The 23,745-nt window shown below is 37.1% G+C and overlaps 2 protein-coding genes across 2 annotated transcripts in view; one reads left to right on the top strand and one right to left on the bottom strand.

The window, feature by feature from the left end:
* The window catches only part of LOC309628302 (uncharacterized protein), a 102,980-nt gene extending 80,231 nt beyond the window's left edge, over nt 1–22,749 (top strand). Inside the window, exon 4 of the mRNA XM_082391225.1 lies at nt 18,152–22,749. The gene's annotated coding sequence lies outside the window, so the exon portion shown is untranslated. The remainder of the gene's footprint in view (nt 1–18,151) is intronic.
* LOC309628286 (small ribosomal subunit protein uS5-like) lies at nt 22,715–23,365 on the bottom strand. The gene is made up of 2 exons (XM_082391194.1): nt 23,281–23,365; nt 22,715–23,229 (listed from the first exon to the last, which is right to left on the bottom strand). The coding sequence occupies exons 1-2, from the start codon at nt 23,326–23,328 to the stop codon at nt 22,774–22,776; spliced, it is 504 nt and encodes a 167-aa protein (XP_082247320.1). The 5' UTR covers nt 23,329–23,365; the 3' UTR covers nt 22,715–22,773.
* Nucleotides 23,366–23,745: the final 380 nt, after the last annotated feature.

The raw sequence follows: 23,745 nt of genomic DNA, 5'->3' as shown, positions 1-23,745 counted from the left end.
TTATAAGTCAATTTGTTTATGACCTTGAATAGTAGTGTTTTTAGATACGATTACCAATCACCAGATGATCTTTACTAATGGTGGGTATTCAAATACCCTCTATTTCTCTGGATTGTGTTGAATTGACACCTTCTTTCTTCTACTCTCCCCAGCAGAGCAGTTGTATTTTCTGTGTAACCATAGCACTTCATTTATGCTTCTATTATATCACTTATCATCTGTATTTTAGTTATTTGTTTATATGCTTTCCCTTTGGACTGCAAGCTGCTTAAAGGCAGGATTTCCCTTTAACGAGTCAGTGGACTCCTGGCATATTGCACAGGACTTGGAATATAGTGCTCAACGAAATGTTGACTGTATGGACTCATTATTTTAAAGATTTAAAACCTAAGTATTATAAGGGTGGCTCGGTGGAATGCAGTGGGTGTGAGTGGGGGGGGAACATATTATTTATATTTTATTTGCAAATTAATGTATTTGGAGACCTGCGCTGTGTATGAAGGCCTATGTAGATCAGATGACCCCAAGGACTCCCTTTTTCTCTTCCTCTATGTAATTATATTCAAATATCCATAACCCAGTCCTGAAATGGGTAATTTCCTGTAGATAGAGTTCCAAAGTACTAGGAGGCCCTTTCACTTCTGAGAGCAAGCCCTGAGCTTAGCATAATGCTGAGGGAGGTTCAAAGCAAATATCCATTTTTTTTGTCTCGGTAAATTTTATTCCTTCAGACAAATGTTTAAACAACTGTTTTAAAGAAACAAAATGCCCACTGCCTTGGAAAAGGCAGCTATTGCTTTGGTATCCATTTTATGCTTTTCCCTTGAAGCCAAAGAGTCATCTTGTTTCTGTGAAATAACTTTCCCTCTTTAGTTGTTCAATTTGATTCAACGATTTTTGATTAAGTATTCAGGGGTCATGAATAAATGAGAACCTGCAGTGTGGTAATTGGGATATCACTACTATCTAGTAGCACGTTTAATACTCAGCCTAGCTGTGCTGCAGCACCTTTTCCTCCCATCTTCCTCATGCTATTACTCCCCCTCTCCAATCCCTTCCAAAAAAGGCAGTAATGTCATTGCAAGCTTCAGAAGGTAGCATTAAAATGAATACTTTTTAATTTCTTTGGATGAGATGGGGCTCTGGGCTCTGGGACAATGCTGATGGATGATGTTTTAATGCAGCTGAAATGTTATTTTTACTGAACCAGGGAAAACTATAAATTTTGCTTCATTGCCACTGATGGCTCTATGCATGAAACTATGGTGGCGCCCTCGGCCGTGAATAATCACCTCGGCACGGCAGATGTTACTTTGCGGGGAAAGCAATTCTTATGCCGAAGAATTGTGGAAAGATTAATTGTCTACAGCTGTTTCATGGCCCACAGCAATCTTGATACATTTATGATAAGTTTAAGAGCTCACTAGAGGCAGCTCCTATTCCCTGTTGTGAGAAGGGGGGCGGGGGACAAAGCCAGCGGCTTTATTTTGACACCTGGATTCATAGAATCTGTCAGCTCCATTACAGCCTTCATAGAAATCTGGCCGCTGGCAGTTCTGAAATGATTGTGAGTGAGGTAAGATGCAGGAATTATCCATACGTAGATAAAGAAAAGGAGACTGAGAAGAATTATTCAAATTTGTGCAAATGAATTGCTTCCATTTTTCCTCCCTCTGCCAAGTGGAAATTGAACGTGACCCGCTCTGACCTTTCTCTATTAAGTGCTGCAAATTGCAGTAAATGCACAGTTCTGAGTGCCCTAATGAGACAGAGCCCCAGCAATGCCTCATTAATAAGGGGAGTTTGACCTTGCTGGTCAGCCCTTCATTCGATATTGAAAAGAAATAAGAAAAAGGAAGAGATGACCCACTGTAAATTTTGAACAATACATTTGATTTAGTTTGTATATACTCCCAGACAGATGGTGCTCAACCTTTTTCCCTCTCTGGTTTCCCTTCAGCCACAGGCTAGAAGGAGTGGTACTTACCTTTCAGGCGCCAGTGGAACGTGGAGACAGAGACGGGGAGTCTTGGCAAAGCCAGCGCCAGGCTGTACCCTGGTGGAAAGGGCATTCATCTCCTCCCCATCTTGTCCCTCGTAAACTGGGGCCATGAGTTCCTGTCTTTTATTTAATTTCTTTCCTTCCTTCTTTCCTTCTCCCTCCCTCCCTTCCTTTTTCCTTTAAAATAAAGGAAATTGAAATAAATTTCAATTTTGAATTGTGCATGTGTGTATTTAAAAGAAGGATTGGCCCTCTGATCTTTATTGTGCAGCCTCAGGCTGAGATACTTTCTCCTTGTCTTGTGTAAGAAAATCTAGGGCAAGAGGAGAGTCATGCTGCTTGTTTTTGGAGAATTATTTAACCTTATTAAGCATGGAGGGTAGTTGATAGATGTGGAACTGGGACCCAGGACTCCTGGGTCCTCTTCTTAAATGCCTCACTAGTTACAAATTTAGCTTTAGGCTTCCTTTAAACCAATGCTAATAACACCTCTAATTGTATTCAGGGAATTTCCTAAATATAAGGAGGCCCTATGATCAAGTTCTTAAATTTATTTAAGTAATAACTCCTTACACGTAGAGATGCACTTAAACTTTAAGGAGGTAATTTCAAGATGCATGGACATACCAGCCTGTGGAATCTTAAAGTTTGAAGGGGTCCTAGAATTTATTCCCTCCAAACTTCTAGCAAGGCAAGGATCTGTTCTATAATATCCCTGATATTGAAGGTAGGCTAATTACCTCAGAATCAGACTGTTTCATCACTGGCAGCTCTGGCTCGCGCCAAGTTCTTTCATATATAATATTAATGCAAAATATTGTTATCATGTACTGACCATATTATTACAAAGTCCAGTTTGAATGGAGCATCTGAAACCACCAAAATGAGAAGATTAACCCATGGGACAACTGCTTTACCAGGTTGTACTTTTGGGTTATGCTTTTGACTTGCCTAAAGGGATGTTCTAAGGATCTGCAGCCTGAAAGTCTCTGTTGAAGTTATTTGGGAATATTGTTGAAAATTTTCCCTATGCAATGTTCTTTTCACAGGGAGATTTCTTTTTAAATTTTATTTTAAACCAGGAAGTACTTGGCTTGTTCTTGGGAGCTAGTTTGATTTTATCTTAATAGATATGTCACTTAAACCTGATCATCTTTCCCTCATTTCTTTGGCTATCAGGATGCTCAGAACCAAACTTGTAGACCCCTTACTGCAAATATGCAGAATCTTATGGCAAACATTAAAAGGTATTTTTGAAATTTGGTACCAGCATCTGACTCTGGTACCAAAGTAAAAATATAAAAACAGTATACAGTGAAAAGTAAGTCCCTCTCTTGTCCCATTCCCCCAGTCAACAAGTTGTCCTTTTAGAAGGAACCACTGTTACTAGTTTCTGAATATTCTCTGTGTTTATAACATAAACTGAGATGATATAGGTTATGCTCTGTGCTAAAGGTGACAAAAAAACATCAAATGGTTTGAAGAGGGAGATCAAATAGATCAACTCGTGGTACTGCTGAAATTGTGTTGACTGGAGGTACAGAGGGAAAACTGGGAGGCTGCGTTTGTATTCCAGGCAGGCACTAATAAAAGGGGATGGAGGTAAGGTAGAGTTAAAATCAGCAGGGTGTGGTAATTCAACAGATGCTGAGGATTAGACAGGGAGAATTCAAAGATTGACTAATTTCTAGCTTCAGAGACTGTGTGGATTCTGTAACCACCCTCAGGGGTAGACAGTTTGGGAGAAGATGAGTTACATTTAGGTATGATGAGCTGCAGTAGCCTGGGGAGCTGAACACCCAGTATGTGGGCAAAGGCAGAAGTCTGGTGCTGAAAGAAGATATCTGAATAAAAGGATTTTGGAATCATAAGCCTATAGGTCACAGGAAAAGACTGAAAGTACAGGTTATCACCTACGGAGAATGAGTAGAGTGTTGAAATGCGACAGGTTTAGAAATACTTAAAGGTTTTGCCTTTTGTTGTCTTTTCTCCAACCTACTTCCATTGCTTGGTGCCATCTCTGGCCCACAGTTGGTGTGTAGTGAATAATGCACTATTTAATCACTAGCTGAACGAGTTTGCAGAACCCTTCTCCACTTTCATTTCTAAATTATCAGTGTGCTGTCAAAAATATCATGTTTGGTTGCAGTACTCTACATGAAGTATAGTCTTGGCAGAGTATAATGAGATTGAATTGCATAGTATTTTAAAAATTAATGTAAGTAACAGTTGTTGTTTTGTTTTGTTTTGTTTTAGCTGCTATATAATTCTAAGGGCGCATATTAAGTCTGTGAGAAGTTAAGACCCTGGAAGTAGTTTTACATAAATCACTGCCTAGCCTTTTTATCTAAGGATGTATTTTTAAAATGCATTTAAAAATATAAATGAATTTATAGCTAAAAATGAAATATGTCCAATTTTAGTAGATAATGCCAGACTGTTTTTCTAAGTGACTGTACCAATTACACCCCAAGATTATATGGGTTTTGTGTTGTTTCATGTCTTTATCAACACTTGATCTTGTCAGCCTTTTCATTTTAGCCTTTCTCATGGGTGTGTGGTGGTATCTCATCGTGGCTTAAATTTACATTTCCTGGGTGATTAATGAGGTTGAGAATCTTTTCATGTTTTTTGATTATTCAAATATCCTTTTAAAAAAAGTGTCTCAAGACTGTTTTCTATTTGGTTATTGCCACTTTTATTATGTTGCATACTCTACGTATTTTATATAAAAGGCCCTTTGTCAGTTATGTATTACAATTTTCAAATATTTATCAATAGTAGAATATTTAAATAAATTGTGGTATATTCATATAATGGAATACTATCTAGTAATGAAAATAAATGAACTCGAGTTACATGTAGCAATAGGGGTGAATCCAGAAACAAAAGAGCACATATTTCATGCCTCCATTTATATAAATCCCCAAAAAAGTAAACCTCATGTATGGTGTTAGAAGTTAGGGCAGTGGTTACTTTTGGAGACAGGGTGGGCAATGATTAGGAAGGAACATAAGAGGGCTTCTGAAATGCTGCTAATCTTCAATTTCTTGACCTGGGTAGTAGCTACAGGGCTTTATTAATTTTTGATAATTAATTAAGCTGCATGCTTTTGATTTATATACTTCTCCATATTAAATAAGATATCCATAAAAAGTTAAAAATGGTTTTGGACTGTGTAGTTTGATGAAATGTATTTGATGATGAATTTTCCAAAACTGGATTATAATCTGTTTCTAAAGAGCAATACAAGTTAGAAGAATATGCAAATTTCCCTGCTTAAGAACAGGAATGGCATTGAGGATGAGAGTTGGGAGTGGTGAGAGGTTAGAAGTGAATAAAATCTAGCATTTTCTAAGAGAAGTGGTCCTTCATCCTATATAACAAGTCCTTCATGAGACAGTATTTTGAGTGTCCCTGTCAGAGTTAACTTAGGGCCTGGATATAGGCAGGATGTAGTGGATGGAAAGACCTAGCTGGGGACCAAATACAGACTGGCTGCCTCTGATCCAACTGTGTATAAAATCCCTGAAGATAAGCACAGAAATACCAGCAGCTTTGAAAAGACAAAATATTCAACAATTTCAAGATGCAAAGATACTGTGTTTTTTGTTGTTGCTGTTGATATTTTTTTCTCATGGGATGAATCAGGAAACAATTCCTCAGATAGGTTTTACATAATTAAAGAAGTCTCTCTGCCTAAAGGAAACCAACCAAATCAGAGAGTGGAGTCTGGAGCAAATTTCCTGATTTTTGATTCAATGTAAGGATTACATTGGGATCTGATTCTAATTATACAAACCTTTTTTTTTGGTGGTTAATAGTATGGCCTCTGCAGTCAGAGTGCCTGGGTTCACATTTGGATTCAGCCTTTACAAACTGTGTGACTGGGCACATTATTTAATCTCTGCAAAGTGGGGATAGAAATAGTATACACCCGTGATGAAGAGTGGCCCCTGCTTGCCGCAACTAGAGAAAGCCCTCGCACAGAAATGAAGACCCAACACAGCCAAAAATAAAAATATAAAAATAAATAAATAAATTAAAAAAAAAAAGAATCAGGAAGAAGGTGGTCTTTAAAAAAAAAAATAGTATACACCTCATAGGGCTCTTTTTTTAGAACTGAATGAGAACATGCAAGCCAGATGCTTATCACAGTGGATGCCACCTTGATCATTATTAGCTATTATTGTTAATAACATTAATATTGATCACAGTGTAATCCTCTGATTACATTAAGGAGAGGGTCTCAGGTTGAGACTAGCATGGATGTAACACTTGTCAGTTGACCATTTGTTTCAAGGCCCTGAGTTTCTCCACGCTCTAGAAATACACTTCCCTCCTCATGCCTTTCAGGCTTGCGGGAGGTAATGGAGTCCATTGTTGCTGATATCTGGAGCCCTCACCATGTTTTGTGGGTTTCTTTAACTCTCTTAACTACTTCAAAATCTCTCTTAGGTCAAGCCTTTCAAGCCCACCATCTGTTTTGTGCTGAAACCCTCACTGATACGTCTATTGTTACCTTTAAATAACTCTGAAATCCGAAAGGGGACTGGTATACTTTCGTTTTATTTTTAATTAAATTAGATTAAAATAAAAATCTAATTTTACAGGGAATCCATAGAATATTCTAGTGCACAAACATGAAACCATTATAGGTTAAAATGTACCATCTGGTTAATCCCAATTTTATATTTTTTGGTACTATCACAGTCATCACCAAGAAGAAATGCTTTTTCCCCCAAGGTGAATTGGTGAATACTGCCTAAGAATATCATCCAATTACAGAAAATGATTGAGCCAAAGTTCAAACAAGCTAACCAGACATTAGGATTCCTGCTTAGACCTAGACTGGACCAGGGTCAGTCATTTGTTTTTAATTGCTTGCCTGTGCTAATTTTTAGAAACCTAGTGACTTTATGTTAACTATCTGTTTGGGGGCTGGTAGTCACTGTCCTTTCACACACAGACCACTGACTATCTTTTTCTAGAAAGGGTGTTGGTCTCCCAGGATGAGGAAGTGAGGAGATACCTCATCTGCTTTTCTGGTGGAGATTATTTTAGTTTGGTATTTTGAGCAGGTCTTTGTTCAAGTCTGCATCTTGTTATTCCCAGGTCTTGTGACATTCTCTCCCATCTCTCTGATTGCTTCCTCCAGAGAGTCTAGGTCTAGGACTAGGCTGCACCTGTCAACACTGTGAGCCCCTCTAGTGTGGGAAAGATGAAGACAAGATCTAACTAGACGTACAGACTCACAGTTCCCTGTGTCTTTCTGTGCCAACTCTGAGCCCAGGCTACTCTTTCTGGATGCTCTTCCACCTGCCCAGTCCTGCCTGAATAAAAAAATTATTTCTAAATGCACAGGAAACATTTATTAAGATATTCTGTAGCCTGGACCACAAAACAAATCTCAGTAAATTTAAGAGGCTTCAAGTCATACAAAGTACCTTCTCTAATCACAGTAGAAATGAATTAGAAATCAATAACAAAGATATCTGAAAAATTTCTAAATACTTGGAAACAAAATAACATATTTCTAAATGACCCATGGGTCAAAGAATAAATAAAAAGGAAACTAGAAAGTGTTTTGAACTGAATGAAAATAAAGTCACAACATATAAAAATTTTTGAGTTGGTGCTAAAGCAGTACTTAGGAATTGATAAAAACAAAAGTCTATCTTAAGAAAGAAAAAAAGTCCCAAATCAATAATTTCAGTTTCTAGTTTAAGAAACTAGAAGTAGATCATTAATTTGGTTTAAAATTTCAAAGTAAACAGAAGAAAGGAAATTACAAAGACAAAGCATTCCAGAGAAACAGAGCCAAACCTGATGGTGTAATTCTGCATCAGCATCCAAAGGCCTGAGAATCAGGGGAACCGGTGGTGTTAGTCCCAGCTGGAGTCTGAAGGCCCGAGAACCATGAGTGCTGTTGTCCAAGGGCAGGAGAAGATGGAAGTTTCAGCTCAACTAGAGAGAGCAGACTTGTCCTTCTACCTTTGTTCTCTCTTCAGGCTCTCAACAGATTGGTGATGTCCATTCACGTTGGTGAAGGTGGTCTTCTTTACTCTATCTACCAATTCAAATGCTAATCTTTTCCAGAAAAACCCTCACAGATAGAATCAGTAGTTATATTATAAATAATTATATAAATAACAACACTAGCTATCTGGGTGTATCTTAGCCCAGTGAAGCTGACACATAAAATTAACCATCACAAAGACCAAGTGGAGATCAAAAAAACAGAAAAATGATAGAGACAATCAGTGGAAATAGGGATTTTCTTTTGAGAAGATAAATAAAAATGATAAATCTTTAGCCAGAATGATAAGGGAAACAATGAGAGAAGACACAAATTGCCAAGATTGGGAATGAGAAAGATGATATTATACTACAGATACTGCAGATATTAAAAGAAAACAACATAATATTATGAAAAACTTTTTCCAACAGGTTCAACAACTTAGATGAAATGGACAACTTCCTTGAAAGACTTGGGTTGCCTAAGTTCGCTCAAGTTGAAACAGAATAGCTAAATAACTCTGTATCTGTTAATGAAATTGAATTTGTAGTAAAAAACCTTCTACCAAAGAAAACCCCAGTCATAGAAGGCTTTACTGGTGAATTCTTCCAAACATTTAAGGAAAATAAATAATACCAATTGTACAAAATTGAAGAGGAGGAAATACTTTCATTATATGAGTCCAGAATTACTCTGATATTAAAATCAGACAAAGACATTATAAACAATAGAAAACTAGAGACCAATTTCCTCATTAAAATAGATACGAAAATTCTTAAAATTTTAGCAAGTTGAATGTGATGATATGTAAACATATAACACATCATGATCAACTGGAGTTTATCCCAAGAATGCAAGGTGGAAATTACATTTGAAAATTAATTAATGGGAAATTCCCTGGCAGTCCAGTAGCTAAGACTCTGTGCTTCCAATGCAGGGGACATGGGTTACATCCCTGGCTGGGGAGCTAAGATCCCATATGCTGTGTGGTGTGGCAAAAAAAAAAAAAAAAAAAAAAAAAATTAATTAATGGAATTCGCCATATTAATAGACTAAAAAAGGAAAATCATGTGATCATCTCAATAGATGCAGAAAAAGCATTAGATGAAATCCAAATTCCATTCCTGATAAAAACTCAAAACAAACAGTAATAGAAAGAGACTTCTTCAACCTGATAAAGGGCACCCATGAAAAACCTACAGTTGAAATCATGCATAATGGTTAAAGACTAGATGATTTCACACTATGATGAAGAACAAGACAAAGATGTCCACTTTTTCCACTTCTAGTTATATTATACTAGGGATTCTAGCCATTGCTGTCAGGTAGGAAAAAGAAACAAAGCAACCAGATTACTAAAGAAGTAGTAAAAATGTCTTCAGTCACAAACAATGTAGTTATCTATGTAGACAGTCCTAGGGAAATATTGAAAACTCCTAGAACTAATGAATGAGTTTAACAGGGTTTTGGGATACAAGATCATTGTACAAAGTCAATTGTATTTCTATATGTTAGCAAGGAACACATGGAAATTCAACTTAAAAAGCAATATCACTGAGGACAGACAGCAGAAGCAAGAAGAACTACAATCCTGCAACCGGTGGAACAAAAACCACATTCACAGAAAGATAGACAAGATGAAAAGGCAGAGGGCTATGTACCAGATGAAGGAACAAGATAAAACCCCAGAAAAACAACTAAGTGAAGTGGAGATAGGCAACCTTCCAGAAAAAGAATTCAGAATAATGATAGTGAAGATGATCCAAGACTCGGAAAAAGAACGGAGGCAAAGATCGAGAAGATGCAAGAAATGCTTAACAAAGACCTAGAAAAGTTAAAGAACAGACAAACAGAGATGAACAATACAATAACTGAAATGAAAAATACACTAGAAGGAATCAATAGCAGAATAACTGAGGCAGAAGAACGGATAAGTGACCTGGAAGACAGAATGGTGGAATTCACTGCTGTGGAAAAAAATAAAGAAAAAAAGAATGAAAAGAAATGAAGACAGCCTAAGAGACCTCTGGGACAACATTAAATGCAACAACATTTGCATTATAGGGGTCCCAGAAAGAGAAAAGAGAAAGAAAGGACCCCAGAAAATATTTGAAGAGATTATAGTTGAAAACTTCCCTAACATGGGAAAGGAAATAGCCACCCAAGTCCAGGAAGCGCAGAGAGTCCCAGGGAGGATAAACCCAAGGAGAAACATGCTGAGACACATAGTAATCAAATGGCAAAAATTAAAGACAAAGAAAAATTATTGAAAGCAACAAGGGAAAAATGACAACATACAAGGGAACTCCCATAAGGTTAACAGCTGATTTTTCAGCAGAAACTCTACAAGCCAGAAGGGAGTGGCATGACATATTTAAAGCGGTGAAAGGGAAGAAACTACAACCAAGATTACTCTACCTGGCAAGGATCTCATTTAGATTTGATGGAGAAATCAAAATCTTTAGAGACAAGCAAAAGCTGAGAGAATTCAACACCACCAAACCAGCTCTACAACAAATGCTAAAGGAACTTCTCTAAGTGGGAAAGGCAAGTGAAGAAAAGGACCTACAAAAACAAACCCAAAACAATTAAGAAAATGGTCATAGGAACATACATATCGATAATTACCTTAAACGTGAATGGATTAAATGCTCCAACCAAAAGACATAGACTGGCTGAATGGATACAAAAACAAGACCCATATATATGCTGTCTACAAGAGACCCACTTCAGACCTAGGGACGCATACAGACTGAAGGTGAGGGGATGGAAAAAGATATTCCATGCAAATGGAAATCAAAAGAAAGCTAGAATAGCAATACTCATATCAGATAAACTAGACTATAAAATAAATAATGTTACAAGAGACAAAGAAGGACACTACATAATGATCAAGGGATCAATCCAAGAAGAAGATATAACAATTATAAATATATATGCACCCAACATAGGAGCACCTCAATACATAAGGCAAATGCTAACAGCCATAAAAGGGGAAATTGACAGTAACACAATAATAGTGGGGGACTTTAACGCCTCAGTTGCACCAATGGACAGATCATCAAACAGAAAATTAATAAGGAAACACAAGCTTTAAATGACACAATAGACCAGATAAATTTAATTGATATTTGTAGGACATTCCATCCAAAAACAGCAGATTACACTTTCTTCTCAAGTGCACAAGGAACATTCTCCAGGATAGATCACATCTTGGGTCACAAATCAAGCCTCAGTAAATTTAAGAAAACTGAAATCATATCAAGCATCTTTTCTGACCACAACGCTATGAGATTAGAAATCAATTACAGGTAAGAAAACGTAAAAAAGACAAACACATGGAGGCTAAACAATACATTACTAAATAACCAAGAGATCACTGAAGAAATCAAAGAGGAAATCAAAAAATACCTAGAAACAAATGACAATGAAAACACGACAATCCAAAATCTATGGGATGCAGTAAAAGCAGTTCTAACAGGGAAGTTTACAGCAATACAATCCTACCTCAAGAAACAAGAAATGTCTCAAGTTAACAATCTAACCTTACACCTAAAAGAACTAGAAAAAGAACAAACAAAACCCAAAGTTAGTAGAAGGAAAGAAATCATAAAGATCAGAGCAGAAACAAATGAAATAGAAACAAAGAAAACAATAGCAAAGATCAATAAAAGTAAAAGTTGGTTCTTTGAGAAGATAAACAAAATTGATAACCATTAGCCAGACTCATCAAGAAAAAGAGGGAGAGGACTCAAATCAATCAAATTAGAAACGAAAAAGGAGAAGTTACAGTGGACACTGCAGAAATGCAAAGGATCGTGAGAGATTACTACAAGCAACTCTATGCCAATAAAATGGACAACCTGGAAGAAATGGACACATTTTTAGAAAGGTATAACCTTCCAAGACTGAACCAGGAAGAAATAGAAAATATGAACAGACCAATCACAAGTAATGAAATTGAAACTGGGATTAAAAATCTTCCAACAAACAAAAGTCCAGGACCAAATGCCTTCACAGGTGAATTCTCTCAAACATTTAGAGAAGAGCTAACACCCATCCTTCTCAAACTCTTCCAAAAAATTGTAGAGGAAGGAACCTTCCCAAACTCATTCTATGAGGCCACCATCACCCTGCTACCAAAACCAGACAAAGATACTACAAAAAAAGAAAACTACAGACCAATATCACTGACGAATATAGATGCAAAAATCCTCAACAAAATACTAGCAAACAGAATCCAATAGCACGTTACAAGTATCATACACAATGATCAAGTGGGATTTATCACAGGGATGCAAGGATTCTTCAATATACGCAAATCGATCAATGTGATACACCATATTAACAAATTGAAAAATAAAAACCATATGCTCATCTCAATAGATGCAGAAACAGCTTTTGACAAAATTCAAAACCCATTTATGATAAAAACTCTCCAGAAAGTGGGCATAGAGGGAACCTACCTCAACATAATAAAGGCCATATACGAAAAACCCACAGCAAACATTATTCTCAATGGTGAAAAACTGAAAGCGTTTCCTCTAAGATCAGGAAGAAGACAAGGATGTCTGCTCTCACCACTATAATTCAACATAGTTTTGGAAGTCCTAGCCACGGCAATCAGAGAAGAAAAAGAAATACAAGGAATACAAATTGGAAAAGAAGAAGTAAAACTGTCCCTGTTTGCAGATGACATGATACTATACATAGAGAATCCTAAAGATGCTACCAGAAAATTACTAGAGGTAATCAATGAATTTGGTAAAGTTGCAGGATACAAAATTAATGCACAGAAATCTCTTGCATTCCTATACACTAATGATGAAAAATCTGAAAGAGAAATTAAGGAAACACTCCCATTTACCATTGCAACAAAAAGAATAAAATACCTAGGAATAAACCTACCTAAGGAGACAAAAGACCTGTTTACAGGAAACTATAAGACACTGATGAAAGAAATCAAAGATGATACAAACAGATGGAGAGATATACTATGTTCTTGGATTGGAAGAATCAATACTGTGAAAATGACTATACTACCTAAAGCAATCTACAGATTCAATGCAATCCCTATCAAATTACCAATGGCATTTTTTACAGAACTAGAACAAAAAAATCTTAAAATTTGTATGGAGACACAAAAGACACTGAATAGCCAAAGCAGTCTTGAGGGAGAAGAATGGAGCTGGAGGAATCAGACTCCCTGACTTCAGACTATACTACAAAGCTACAGTAATCAAGACAATATGGTACTGGCACAAAAACAGAAATATAGATCAATGGAACAGGATAGAAAGCCCAGAGATAAACCCAAGCACTTATGGTCAACTAATCAATGACAAAGGAGGCAAGGATATACAATGGAGAAAAGACAGTCTCTTCAATAAGTAGTGCTGGGAGAACTGGACAGCTACGTGTAAAAGAATGAAATTAGAACACTCCCTAACACCATATACAAAAGTAAACTCAAAATGGATTAGAGACCTAAATGTAAGACCGGACACTATAAAACTCTTAGAGGAAAACATAGGAAGAACACTCTTTTACATAAATCACAGCAAGATCTTTTTTTGATCCACCTCCTAGAGTAATGGAAATAAGCACAAAAATAAACAAATGGGACCTAATGAAACTTAAAAGTTTTTGCACAGCAAAGGAAACTACAAACAAGACGAAAAGACAACCCTCAGAATGGGAGGAAATACTTGCAAACAAATCAACGGACAAAGGATTAATCTTCAATATATATAAACTGTTTATGCAGCTCAATATTAAAAAACCAAACAACCCAATCCAAAAATGGGCAGAAGACTTAAATAGACATTTCTCCAAAGAAGATATACAGATGGCCAAGAAGCACATGAAAAGCTGCTCAACATCACTAATTATTAGAGAAATACAAATCAAAACTCCGAGGTAGGGGGCTTCCCTGGTGGTGCAGTGGTTGAGAATCTGCCTGCCAATGAGGGGGACACGGGTTCGAGCCCTGGTCTGGGAGGATCCCACATGCCACGGAGAGACTGGGCCCGTGAGCCACAATTACTGAGCCTGCGCGCCTGGAGCCTGTGCTCCACAACAAGGGAGGCCGCAATAGTGAGAGGCCCGCGCACTGCGATGAGGGGTGGCCCCCGCTTGCCACAACTGGAGAAAGCCCTCGCACAGAAACGAAGACCCAACACAGCCATAAATAAATAAATAAAATTAAAACAAAAAACAAAAAACAAACAAAAAAAAACTACGAGGTATCACCTCACACCCGTTAGAATGGGCATCATCAGAAAGTCTACAAACAACAAATGCTGGCGAGGGTGTGGAGAAAAGGGAACCCTCTTGCACTGTTGGTGGGAATGTAAATTGATACAGCCACTATGGAGAACAGTATGGAGGTTCCTTAAAAAACTAAAAATAGAATTACCATATGACCCAGCAATCCCACTACTGGGCATATACCCAGAGGAAACCATAATTGAAAAAGACACATGCACCCTGATTTTCATTGCAACACTGTTCACAATTGCCAGGACGTGGAAGCAACCTAAATGCCCATCGACAGATGAATGGATAAAGAAGATGTGGTACACGTATACAATGGAATATTATTCACCCTTAAAAGGGAATGAAATTGGGTCATTTGTAGAGACGTGGATGGATCTAGAGACTGTCATATAGAGTGAAGTAAGTCAGAAAGAGAAAAACAAATATCATTTATTAATGCATATATGTGGAACCTAGAAAAATGGTACAGATGAACCAGTTTGCAGGGCAGAAATTGAGACACAGATGTAGAGAACAAATGTATGGACACCAAGGTGGGAAAGTGGCAGGGGGTGGGGTGGTGGTGGTGTGATGAATTGGGAGATTGGGATTGACATGTATACACTGATGTGTATAAAATGGATAACTAATAAGAATCTGCTGTATAAAAAAAAATTAAATAAAAAAAAATCACTGGGCTTCCCTGGTGGCGCAGTGGTTGAGAATCTGCCTGCCAATGCAGGGGACACGGGTTCGAGCCCTGGTCTGGGAGGATCCCACATGCCGCGGAGCAACTAGGCCCGTGAGCCACAACTACTGAGCCTGCGCGTCTGGAGCCTGTGCTCCGCAACAAGAGAGGCCACATAGTGAGAGGCCCGCGCACCGCGATGAAGAGTGGCCCCCACTTGCCGCAACTGGAGAAAGCCCTAGCACAGAAACGAAGACCCAACATAGCCATCAATCAATCAATCAATCAATCAATAAAAAGAAATCTTTAAAGAAAAAAAATCACTTAAAACAGCGTACAATATATGACATATTTAGGGATAAATCTGACAGAATCTCTATACTAAAACTATATATCATTGCTGAGAAATTTTGAACATCCATGAATATATTGCAAGATAGAATCTATTTATTAATCAGAAGATTCAATATTATGATATTTATTGTCCCCAAATTGATGAATACATTCAACACAACTCCATTCATAATCCCAGTAAGCAAATTGTAGAAACTTGACAAGTAGATTCTAAAATCCATATGGAAATGTAGAGGCCCTAGATAGACTTGCCATAATAATATTGAAAAAGAATAAAATTGGAGGACTTACCCTACCTCACTCGAAGCCTTATTATAAATCTACATTAATCAAGGAAGTGTGGTATTGGTGTGAATATAGACATATAAATCAATGGAGAAGAGCAGAGAGTTCAGAAATCAACCCATCATGGTTAATTGATTTTCTCTAAATTGAAAAGATAATTTGTGGAAAAAAGATAGTCTTTTTCAACAAATGTTGCTGGAAAAAGTGGATATCCATGTGCAAAATAATAGACTTAGATATGTACCTTGCACTATAAACCAAAATTAACTTAAAATAAATCCTAGACCTAAATATAAAACCTAAAACTATAAAACTTATAGAAGAAAAATAGAAAAATCATAGTGACTGGGAGTTAGGCAAATATTCCTTAAAAACAACACAAAGACATGATCCATAAAAGAAAAAAATTTAAATTAAAAACTTCTTCTCATCACAAAACTCTGTTAAGAGAATGAAAAGACATCACAGATGGGGAGAAAATATTTGCAAGTTGAATATTTGATAAAGACATATCTAGAATATACAAAGAACTCTAAAAACTCTTAATAATAATAATAACAATATAATAGTAATAAAATTCAATACAAAGAATGGGCAAAAAATATTTAAACAGAAATCTGAGTTTTGAACAGAAATACCTTGAGTTTTTCACCAAGGGATATATATAGATGGCAAATAAAAATATGAGAAGATGCTCAACATCATTAGTGATTAGGGAAATGCAAATTAAAACCCCATCGAGGTATCATTACACACATATTAAAATGTCTAAAATTAAAGCCTGACCATGTCAAATGTTGGTGAGAATGTGGAGCAACTCTTATACTCTGCTGGTAGAAATGTAAACTGGTACAATCATTTCAGAAAAGTTTGGCATTTTCTTAAAAATTTAAACGTACCATTACCATATCACCCATCCATTCCATTCTTAGGTATTTACCCAAAAGCAATGGGAGCAATGTCCATGCAAAGACTTGTACACAAGCTCATGCCAGCTTTATTTGTAGTAGTCCCAAACTGGAACAACCCAAATATCCATCAAACTGTGTATGGATAAAGAAAACTGCTTAGCAACAGAAAGGAATGAATATGCAACATTGGATGGAATTGCAAAGGTCTTATGCTGAGAAGCCAGTAAAAAATAGTGAATATTATATGATAACATTAATATAAAGTTCTAGGAAATACAAACTTCTCTATAGTGACAGAGAGCAGATCAGTGAACTGCCTGTGGAAGGAAGAGTTGGGAAGGGGTGAGAAGAAGAGATTACAAAGGGCATGAGGAAACTTTTGGGAGTGATGGATGTGTTTATTATCTTGACTTTGGTTATGGTTCTATGGGTGTATGTTTATGTCAACTTAAGAAATTGTACATTTTAAATATGGGCAGTGTGTTGTGCATCCATCATATCAATAAAAGTGTTGAAAACTCCTACCACGTATTTAAAAACACAGACTCTGTAGATAGCTAGGCCTCAGTATGAATATCTCTATTCTATGGTCCACGTGGTTTTCATTAAGTTATTAAATCTCTTTCATCTCCAGTTCCTACATGTGCAACATAACCTCATAGTGTTGATGTCAGAAACAAGTGATGTAATTAAAACAACAACAAAAATCACTAAGCAAATACACCCAAAATTGCCATGTCTAAATAATAATACTATTATTGATTTCATATGAGTTATTACTACTGATAGTTTGCTATTAATATAGAGGGAACAAAAAGAACAGAAACAGTTGTTTGGGTTATTTAGAAGTCCATCATTAATCTGTAATGATGGCAATAAACTTGTCTTAAAATCTTTGGACTTTGTTTAAGTATTACAAAAATTCTCGTTTGTTTTTTATGAGATGACCCACATCTAATACCAATAAACAAAGTTTCTATTATATAATCTCTTATAGGTAATATAATGATGTGCTGGCTTATTTCCATTTCAGTCCATTCTATACGCTGCTGTTGAAGTTCTCAAAAAAAAAGTTGTTCTACTCCCTTGCTCAGTTACCATTGGATTGCCATTTCTTACAGAATTAAATCCAGTCTCCTCAGACTGGCATTAAGAGTACTCCAAAACTTGACCATTTTTTGCTTTCCCTAGACAGTTTAGTGTAGAGGTTAAGAATATGAACCTTGGGATAGGACCACCTGACTCTATTCTCCCTATGCCTCAGTTTCATTCCTTGAAAATAGGAATAATAATAATGTCTACTTTACAGGGCTATTGTGAGGATTAAATGAATTTATGCAAGTCAAGCTCTTAGAATAGTGACTGGTTTATAACAAGAGTTCAAGACGTTTTTGGGGTTTTTTGCCTTTTATTTTACCTACCTCTGCCTCTATGCCTCCCCATGTATTATTTGTTTCCATAACATTACTTGTTATTCATTATGGGCTGAATTGTGTTCCCCTTCCTGGAATTCATATGTTGAAGTCCTAACCCCCAGTACCTCAGAATGTGACTGTATTTTGGAGATAAGGCCTTTAAAGAAGTGACTAAGTTAAAATGAGGTCTTGATCCAATATGACTTGTGTTTTTATAAGAAGAAGAAGTTTGAATACACAAGGAGACCCCAGGGATGCTGTGCACAGAGGAAAGACCACGTGAGGACACAGTGAGAAAGTGGCCGTCTGCAAGCCAAGGAGAGAGGCCTTAGAAGAAACTAAACCTGCTGACTCCTTGATCTTGGACTTCCAGCCTCCGCAACTGTGAGAAATAAATTTCTGTTTCTTAAGCCACCCAGTATGTGGTATTTCAATATGATACCCCTTTGCAAATGAATGCATTCTTCCCAAATATACTCTGCATTCTTCTGTTTGCATATCTTTACTTTCTGTTTCCACATCTAGCTGTCCTGTCTCCTCAAGTACTCTTTCCTCAAAAGCTGCCTTTTTGTAAAGCTTCATCTAAATCATACCTCCTCTAAAATGACTTTTCGTACTGTCAGTTAGAATTAATTTCCCTTCTCTATACTTTCATAAGCATACTGTTTGGTCCTCTAGTAAAGAATATTCACTTTTGATTCATCTTTACCATAAATTTGTGAGCTCCCGAAGGGTAGGAACTGATGCATTAAAAAAAAAAAAATCAGCCAATCAGTGTTTTGTACATAGCAGCGTCTCAATAAATATTCATTGACGTGAATTGTTCATCCATATGCTGTGATGGCTAATAATTGGGAGTCTCAATAATGTTTTCTCTTCACTCTGACTTCAACAGAAAATTGATTTTTTTTCCCAAACTGTCAGCATTGATAGATGTATGGGCTAAAGTAAATCAGGAACAGGGCTTATCTCATAGGAAGAAGTACACTTATCTGGTTACCTGAGGCTTCTGGAATCATGGGATTTTGCTCAGGTACTTGCTAAAAGTTTTCTATGCATTCACTAACTCAATACTCACAAGATCCAAATGACTTAGGCAATATTAGTGACAATATTACAGGTGATAAAATGTAAACATAGAGAAAATCAATAAATTGTGCAGAATTGTACAACTAAGATGCCATAGAGGCAGAAGAAGAACTGAGAACTTTCCAATTCCAGAGTCCATGCCTGAAAGATTGGACCCCTATGATTCTGTGTTCAAGGACTGAATCATTGTTCCACTTCTGATTCGTATTGGCATTTTCTATGACTTTTCTGTAGCTGTGATGCTCACATTTGTCCCCTGGGAGCACAGAGATTCCTCAGTTTCCCTTCTTATAATGGAGGAAAGAAAAAGATGTTACATTAAAGATGACTAGTGAGATAGAAGCACCATTTTCAAGTCCAAGGATCTCTAGCTGCCAGGGGAACATTTGGCAGAACCATATAGAAAAAAATCCTATCAAGGCTATATTCTTCATGGGATATTGCTTACCTGGTACTGTCCATTCTAGATACCTGATTCATGGCGTGGAGAGATCGTCTCCATTCAGATATTTATGTGTCACAATGTCTTGAAGGAATTCTTTTATTAGCTAGTTAAAAAATTAAAGTTGTTATTTATGGTAAAAACCAATACCATAAATATAATACTATGAAGTGAAAAGTATAAGTCTCTCTCCCAGTCCCCCTGATTCTTCTAGAGAGATTATATACATTTATGAACATTTAAGAGAATAAATGAAATACACTATACATATATTTACTTTCTTCTTTTTAATGACCATATACATTTCTGTTGTGTAACCAGGCAGAGAACACCCATATATATTTATCTTTGTACTTGTGGGAGTATGCCTATAATGTAAGTTTCCCAGACTGGAATACTGGGTAGAATGGGTTCTTTATCTTGTGGCTTTATAAAAAAAGGCAAACCAGCCTGTCGAGAATGACTAAATGAACACCGTACAATGAAAACTACAAGTAATTAAATATATTTATACATAACAATTTACAAAGAATACGTAGAGAGTGATACCCAGTAATACTCTCCAATCATTCTTACCACAGAACTGATGGTAGCTGTTAGCTGGGCCACACTGGATTACTCAAGGCTTTGGCATATTATGTCAGAGAATGTGGGTGTCTGTGGGTCCCATATATCCATTCACTTCCCTGTTGTTTTAAGAAGTCTGCTTCTGGCATTAAGAAATTTGATATTAAACTCTGAGTCTTTCCTTATGCACTACTCAAAATGTGATCTTTAGATACTAAATTGTTACAAATTAATTTTTCTGGGAAGTTTTACTTCTCTCAAACATGATTTGAACAGTAGTCACTACCTGCTTTATGCATCAACCCCAGGAAAAGACACATGATGCTCTATTTCTCTCTCTCATCTATTCCTTGTGCTTCTGGATTTGTTTGGTAGTTTGTTCTCTCTGCCATTATCAGTGTTTTGCTGAGAGCAGTGGTGTTGGGAAGGGCATTCAATATTGCTTTTTGCAGAGTCATTTTCTCTTTCAAGTTTAAGTTGAAAAACAAAACCCCATTGTGCCACCATGACACTTCCTGTGCAATGCCAATAAAACATCCCTTCCTTTCATCTCATCTCTTGGTAACTTATGGGCATTGCTGTTTGATATTTTATGTTCAGTGTCATGAGGACTGCAGCATATGCAGCCTATTATTACTCAGGTGAATCAATTGCAAGGACTTTATGGAAGTTTGGATCTTTATGGGATACATAGTTGGAACAGAAATCTTTCATTATTAAGGAACAAAGGAAAAGACACTGGCAGAGGCTACTGTTGTCTCCAGTATTTGTTCTCTCTTTCTAATAGAATACATATAATAATAGATGTGCACCTGAGCATATGGCTACCTAGCTAAAATAATCCCAGCATCCTTTGTAGCTAGTTTTGGTCATGTAACTAAGTTCTGACTAATAGAAAATGAGTAGAAGTGACGGGTACAATTTCCACATTATGCCATAAAAGGAAAGAAGTGAAACCTGCCCAAAGGAATGTTTCTGTCTCCGGCTGGCTGGAATGTGAACTTGATGTCATCTGGAGCAGTAATCTTGGACTAAGAGGTGTTGATGATGGTAGCATGGAAGATGAAAGGAGCTGGGTCCCTGATGACTGTGGAATTATATCAGGCCTGGGTCTTTTCAATCCTTTTGTTATAACAGAAGTACATACATACACAGCACAAGTAAATAGATATATACACACACATATAGGAACACCCACACCCACACAATCGTAGCTAATAAACTATCCAAACCAGAACAACCAACTTTGTAAAGTGGAGGTGTCTTAGATTAAAAATATGTCAACATACAGCGGAAACTAACACAACACTGTAAAGCAATTATGCTCCAATAAAGATGTAAAAAAAATATGTCAACATATTTCAACTTATATTTTTTCCTGTTTTTATAATCAACATTGTCTTTTTGGCACCCTCAATAAAATGTTGCATTAGTTAAATGTGGAATGATGAATAGGGACAGTTAACAAGGCATAACTCAATCAGATTTTCTGATGAGGTCGTAAGCTATGGTAACAGTCTTTTGCAGAGTAAATTCTCAAGTGCTTGACGTAACTTGAAATTTATAAATGTTTCCAAGCTAAGTATAATTTTTAGGTTGGATGTAAAAAGAGTATTTGAAGTCAGAGACTAAATGGAAATAATACAATAAGAACAATAGCTCTACACTTATTTCTCTCTACTTGAGAACATGTTCCCAAGATCTTTCATCATAAATTTAACCAAATTGTACATTATATCAATTTTTTTCATAAAATATAACCAACCAATCATTTGTACCAGCTCCTGAAAAAATCTTAAAAATGACAGGATTGATTGTTTACAGGTTAATCTTTTATTCTCAGGGAGATTGCAGAAGGGATGGGTGGGGAGGGGCGAGCTGTTGGAGATGGGATGGGACTAATGAGCATGTAGAAGAGGAAAAGCAAGTGGTCCCGAATATTCATCAATTCGTTTTCAAATATTTATTTAGTGCCTATTATATTTCATGTATTATTCTGGGTGCTGAGGGTTCAAAGCCTAATAATATTTCATTTCTATCCTAAAGATGCTTATAATATAGTTGGAGAGGCAAACAAGTAAACTGACTATAAAACAAAATAAAGTTGTTAGTTCTTCATTTCATTAATTTTCATTCATTTCTAGAGGTAATTCATTCAGAGTATTGCATATTCCTGGACACAGGAATTGTTTCAGGGATGTGCAATTAACTGCAGCCATTTAGAGACTTTCCTGAGATTTAATATGTAGAAGCTGGGAAAAAGGATCTCTTTTCATTTGGATTATTAGTTTCTATCACTTGTAACCACAAGTTTCCTGTTGCTACCTCTGTATGAATTTCCTGGGAGATTTTAGATGTTTGATAATTTTAAAAAAATGAATGAATAAGTGGATGATTGATTTTTTTGTATCATCTATAACGTATATGATGTCTGCTATCACATTTGGCCTTTGTTTTTACCCTTCCACACCTCCATCTTCCCCCCGCCCCCGCCATACCCACTACCCTCTAAGCAAGATTCAGTATTTCTTTGCATTCCTCGAGATGAAAATAGACTCCACAGGCATTGGTGAGCAAATAGGAGAGAGAGGAGAAAGTACATTATATAGCACGTAGCTTTGTGCTGCAGAGCCCCTTTAGTCGTCTCCTTCTAAGTCTCTGCTTGGCTCTCGGATGCTGGTCTTCCCTTTTTTTTTTTTTTTTTTTTTTTTAGCTTCAATCACTTTATTTTTCTTATAGAAAACTATGTGGTGGCTACAGCTGGAGCCTGGGTCCTCTGCGTGGAAACTCTGGTGTGGGTCTTCACAAGATGGTCAGTGAATTCCTGATACGGAGACTTGGTGAACACCGTCTCTTTCCAGAGATCAGGAGTGAGATAACTGTAGGTCTTGGAAATGGCATCAAAAGTGGCCTTGGCGAAGTTGCCCAGCGTGGCAGTGCAGCCCCTGGCAGAGGTGTAGCCGTCGTCAATTCCAGCCATCATCAGTAGCTTCTCGGGCACAGAGGCTGAGATGATGCCAATGTCCCTGGGGGCAGGGATGAGGCGCACCAGCACAGAGCCACAGCGTCCAGTCACTTTGCAAGGGACGGTATGGGGCTTGCCGATCTTGTTCCCCCAGTAGCCTCGTTGCATGGGGACGACGGAGAGCTTGGCCAGAATGATGGCCCCACGGATGGCAGTGGCTACCTCCTTAGAGCACTTCACACCCAAACCAACATGTCCGTTGTAATCCCCAATGGCGACAAACACCTTGAACCTGGTCCGCTGGCCAGCACGGGTCTGCTTTTGCACAGGCATGATCTTCAAAACCTCGTTCTTGAGAGATGCCCCCAAGAAAAAGTCAATATCTCTTCTCTTTCCCCCATAGTCTCTACATCTTCCAATTCTGGTTCCTGAGTCCTGGATCTTTCTTACTCAGAATAATTTAGCTCTGCCCCAGCTCTTCCAAACCTACATTTATTCACTTATCACTCCATTCAACAGACAAAAGATACCCCAGATACTAAAATTTACCTTCCTTAGAATATAGCAGAGAGAATATAAATCACCAAAATTCTGAGTCACTTGTAAAAACTGACCAAAAATATGTCTGAATATGAGATGATTTAAATTAAGGATGTAAAATCTTCTTGGATAAATGTGGGCTAGAGCAGAGTGTTTAGGGATAGAAAGATAGAATCTAATTTGGAAATTTATCTTCCCTGGATATAATCA

The sequence above is a fragment of the Balaenoptera borealis genome (assembly GCF_965194805.1).
Source record: "Balaenoptera borealis genome assembly, chromosome: 4".
Classification (NCBI taxonomy): domain Eukaryota; kingdom Metazoa; phylum Chordata; class Mammalia; order Artiodactyla; family Balaenopteridae; genus Balaenoptera; species Balaenoptera borealis.
The sequence above is the reverse complement of the archived record's forward strand: the minus strand, read 5'-3'. Positions and strand labels throughout refer to the sequence as shown.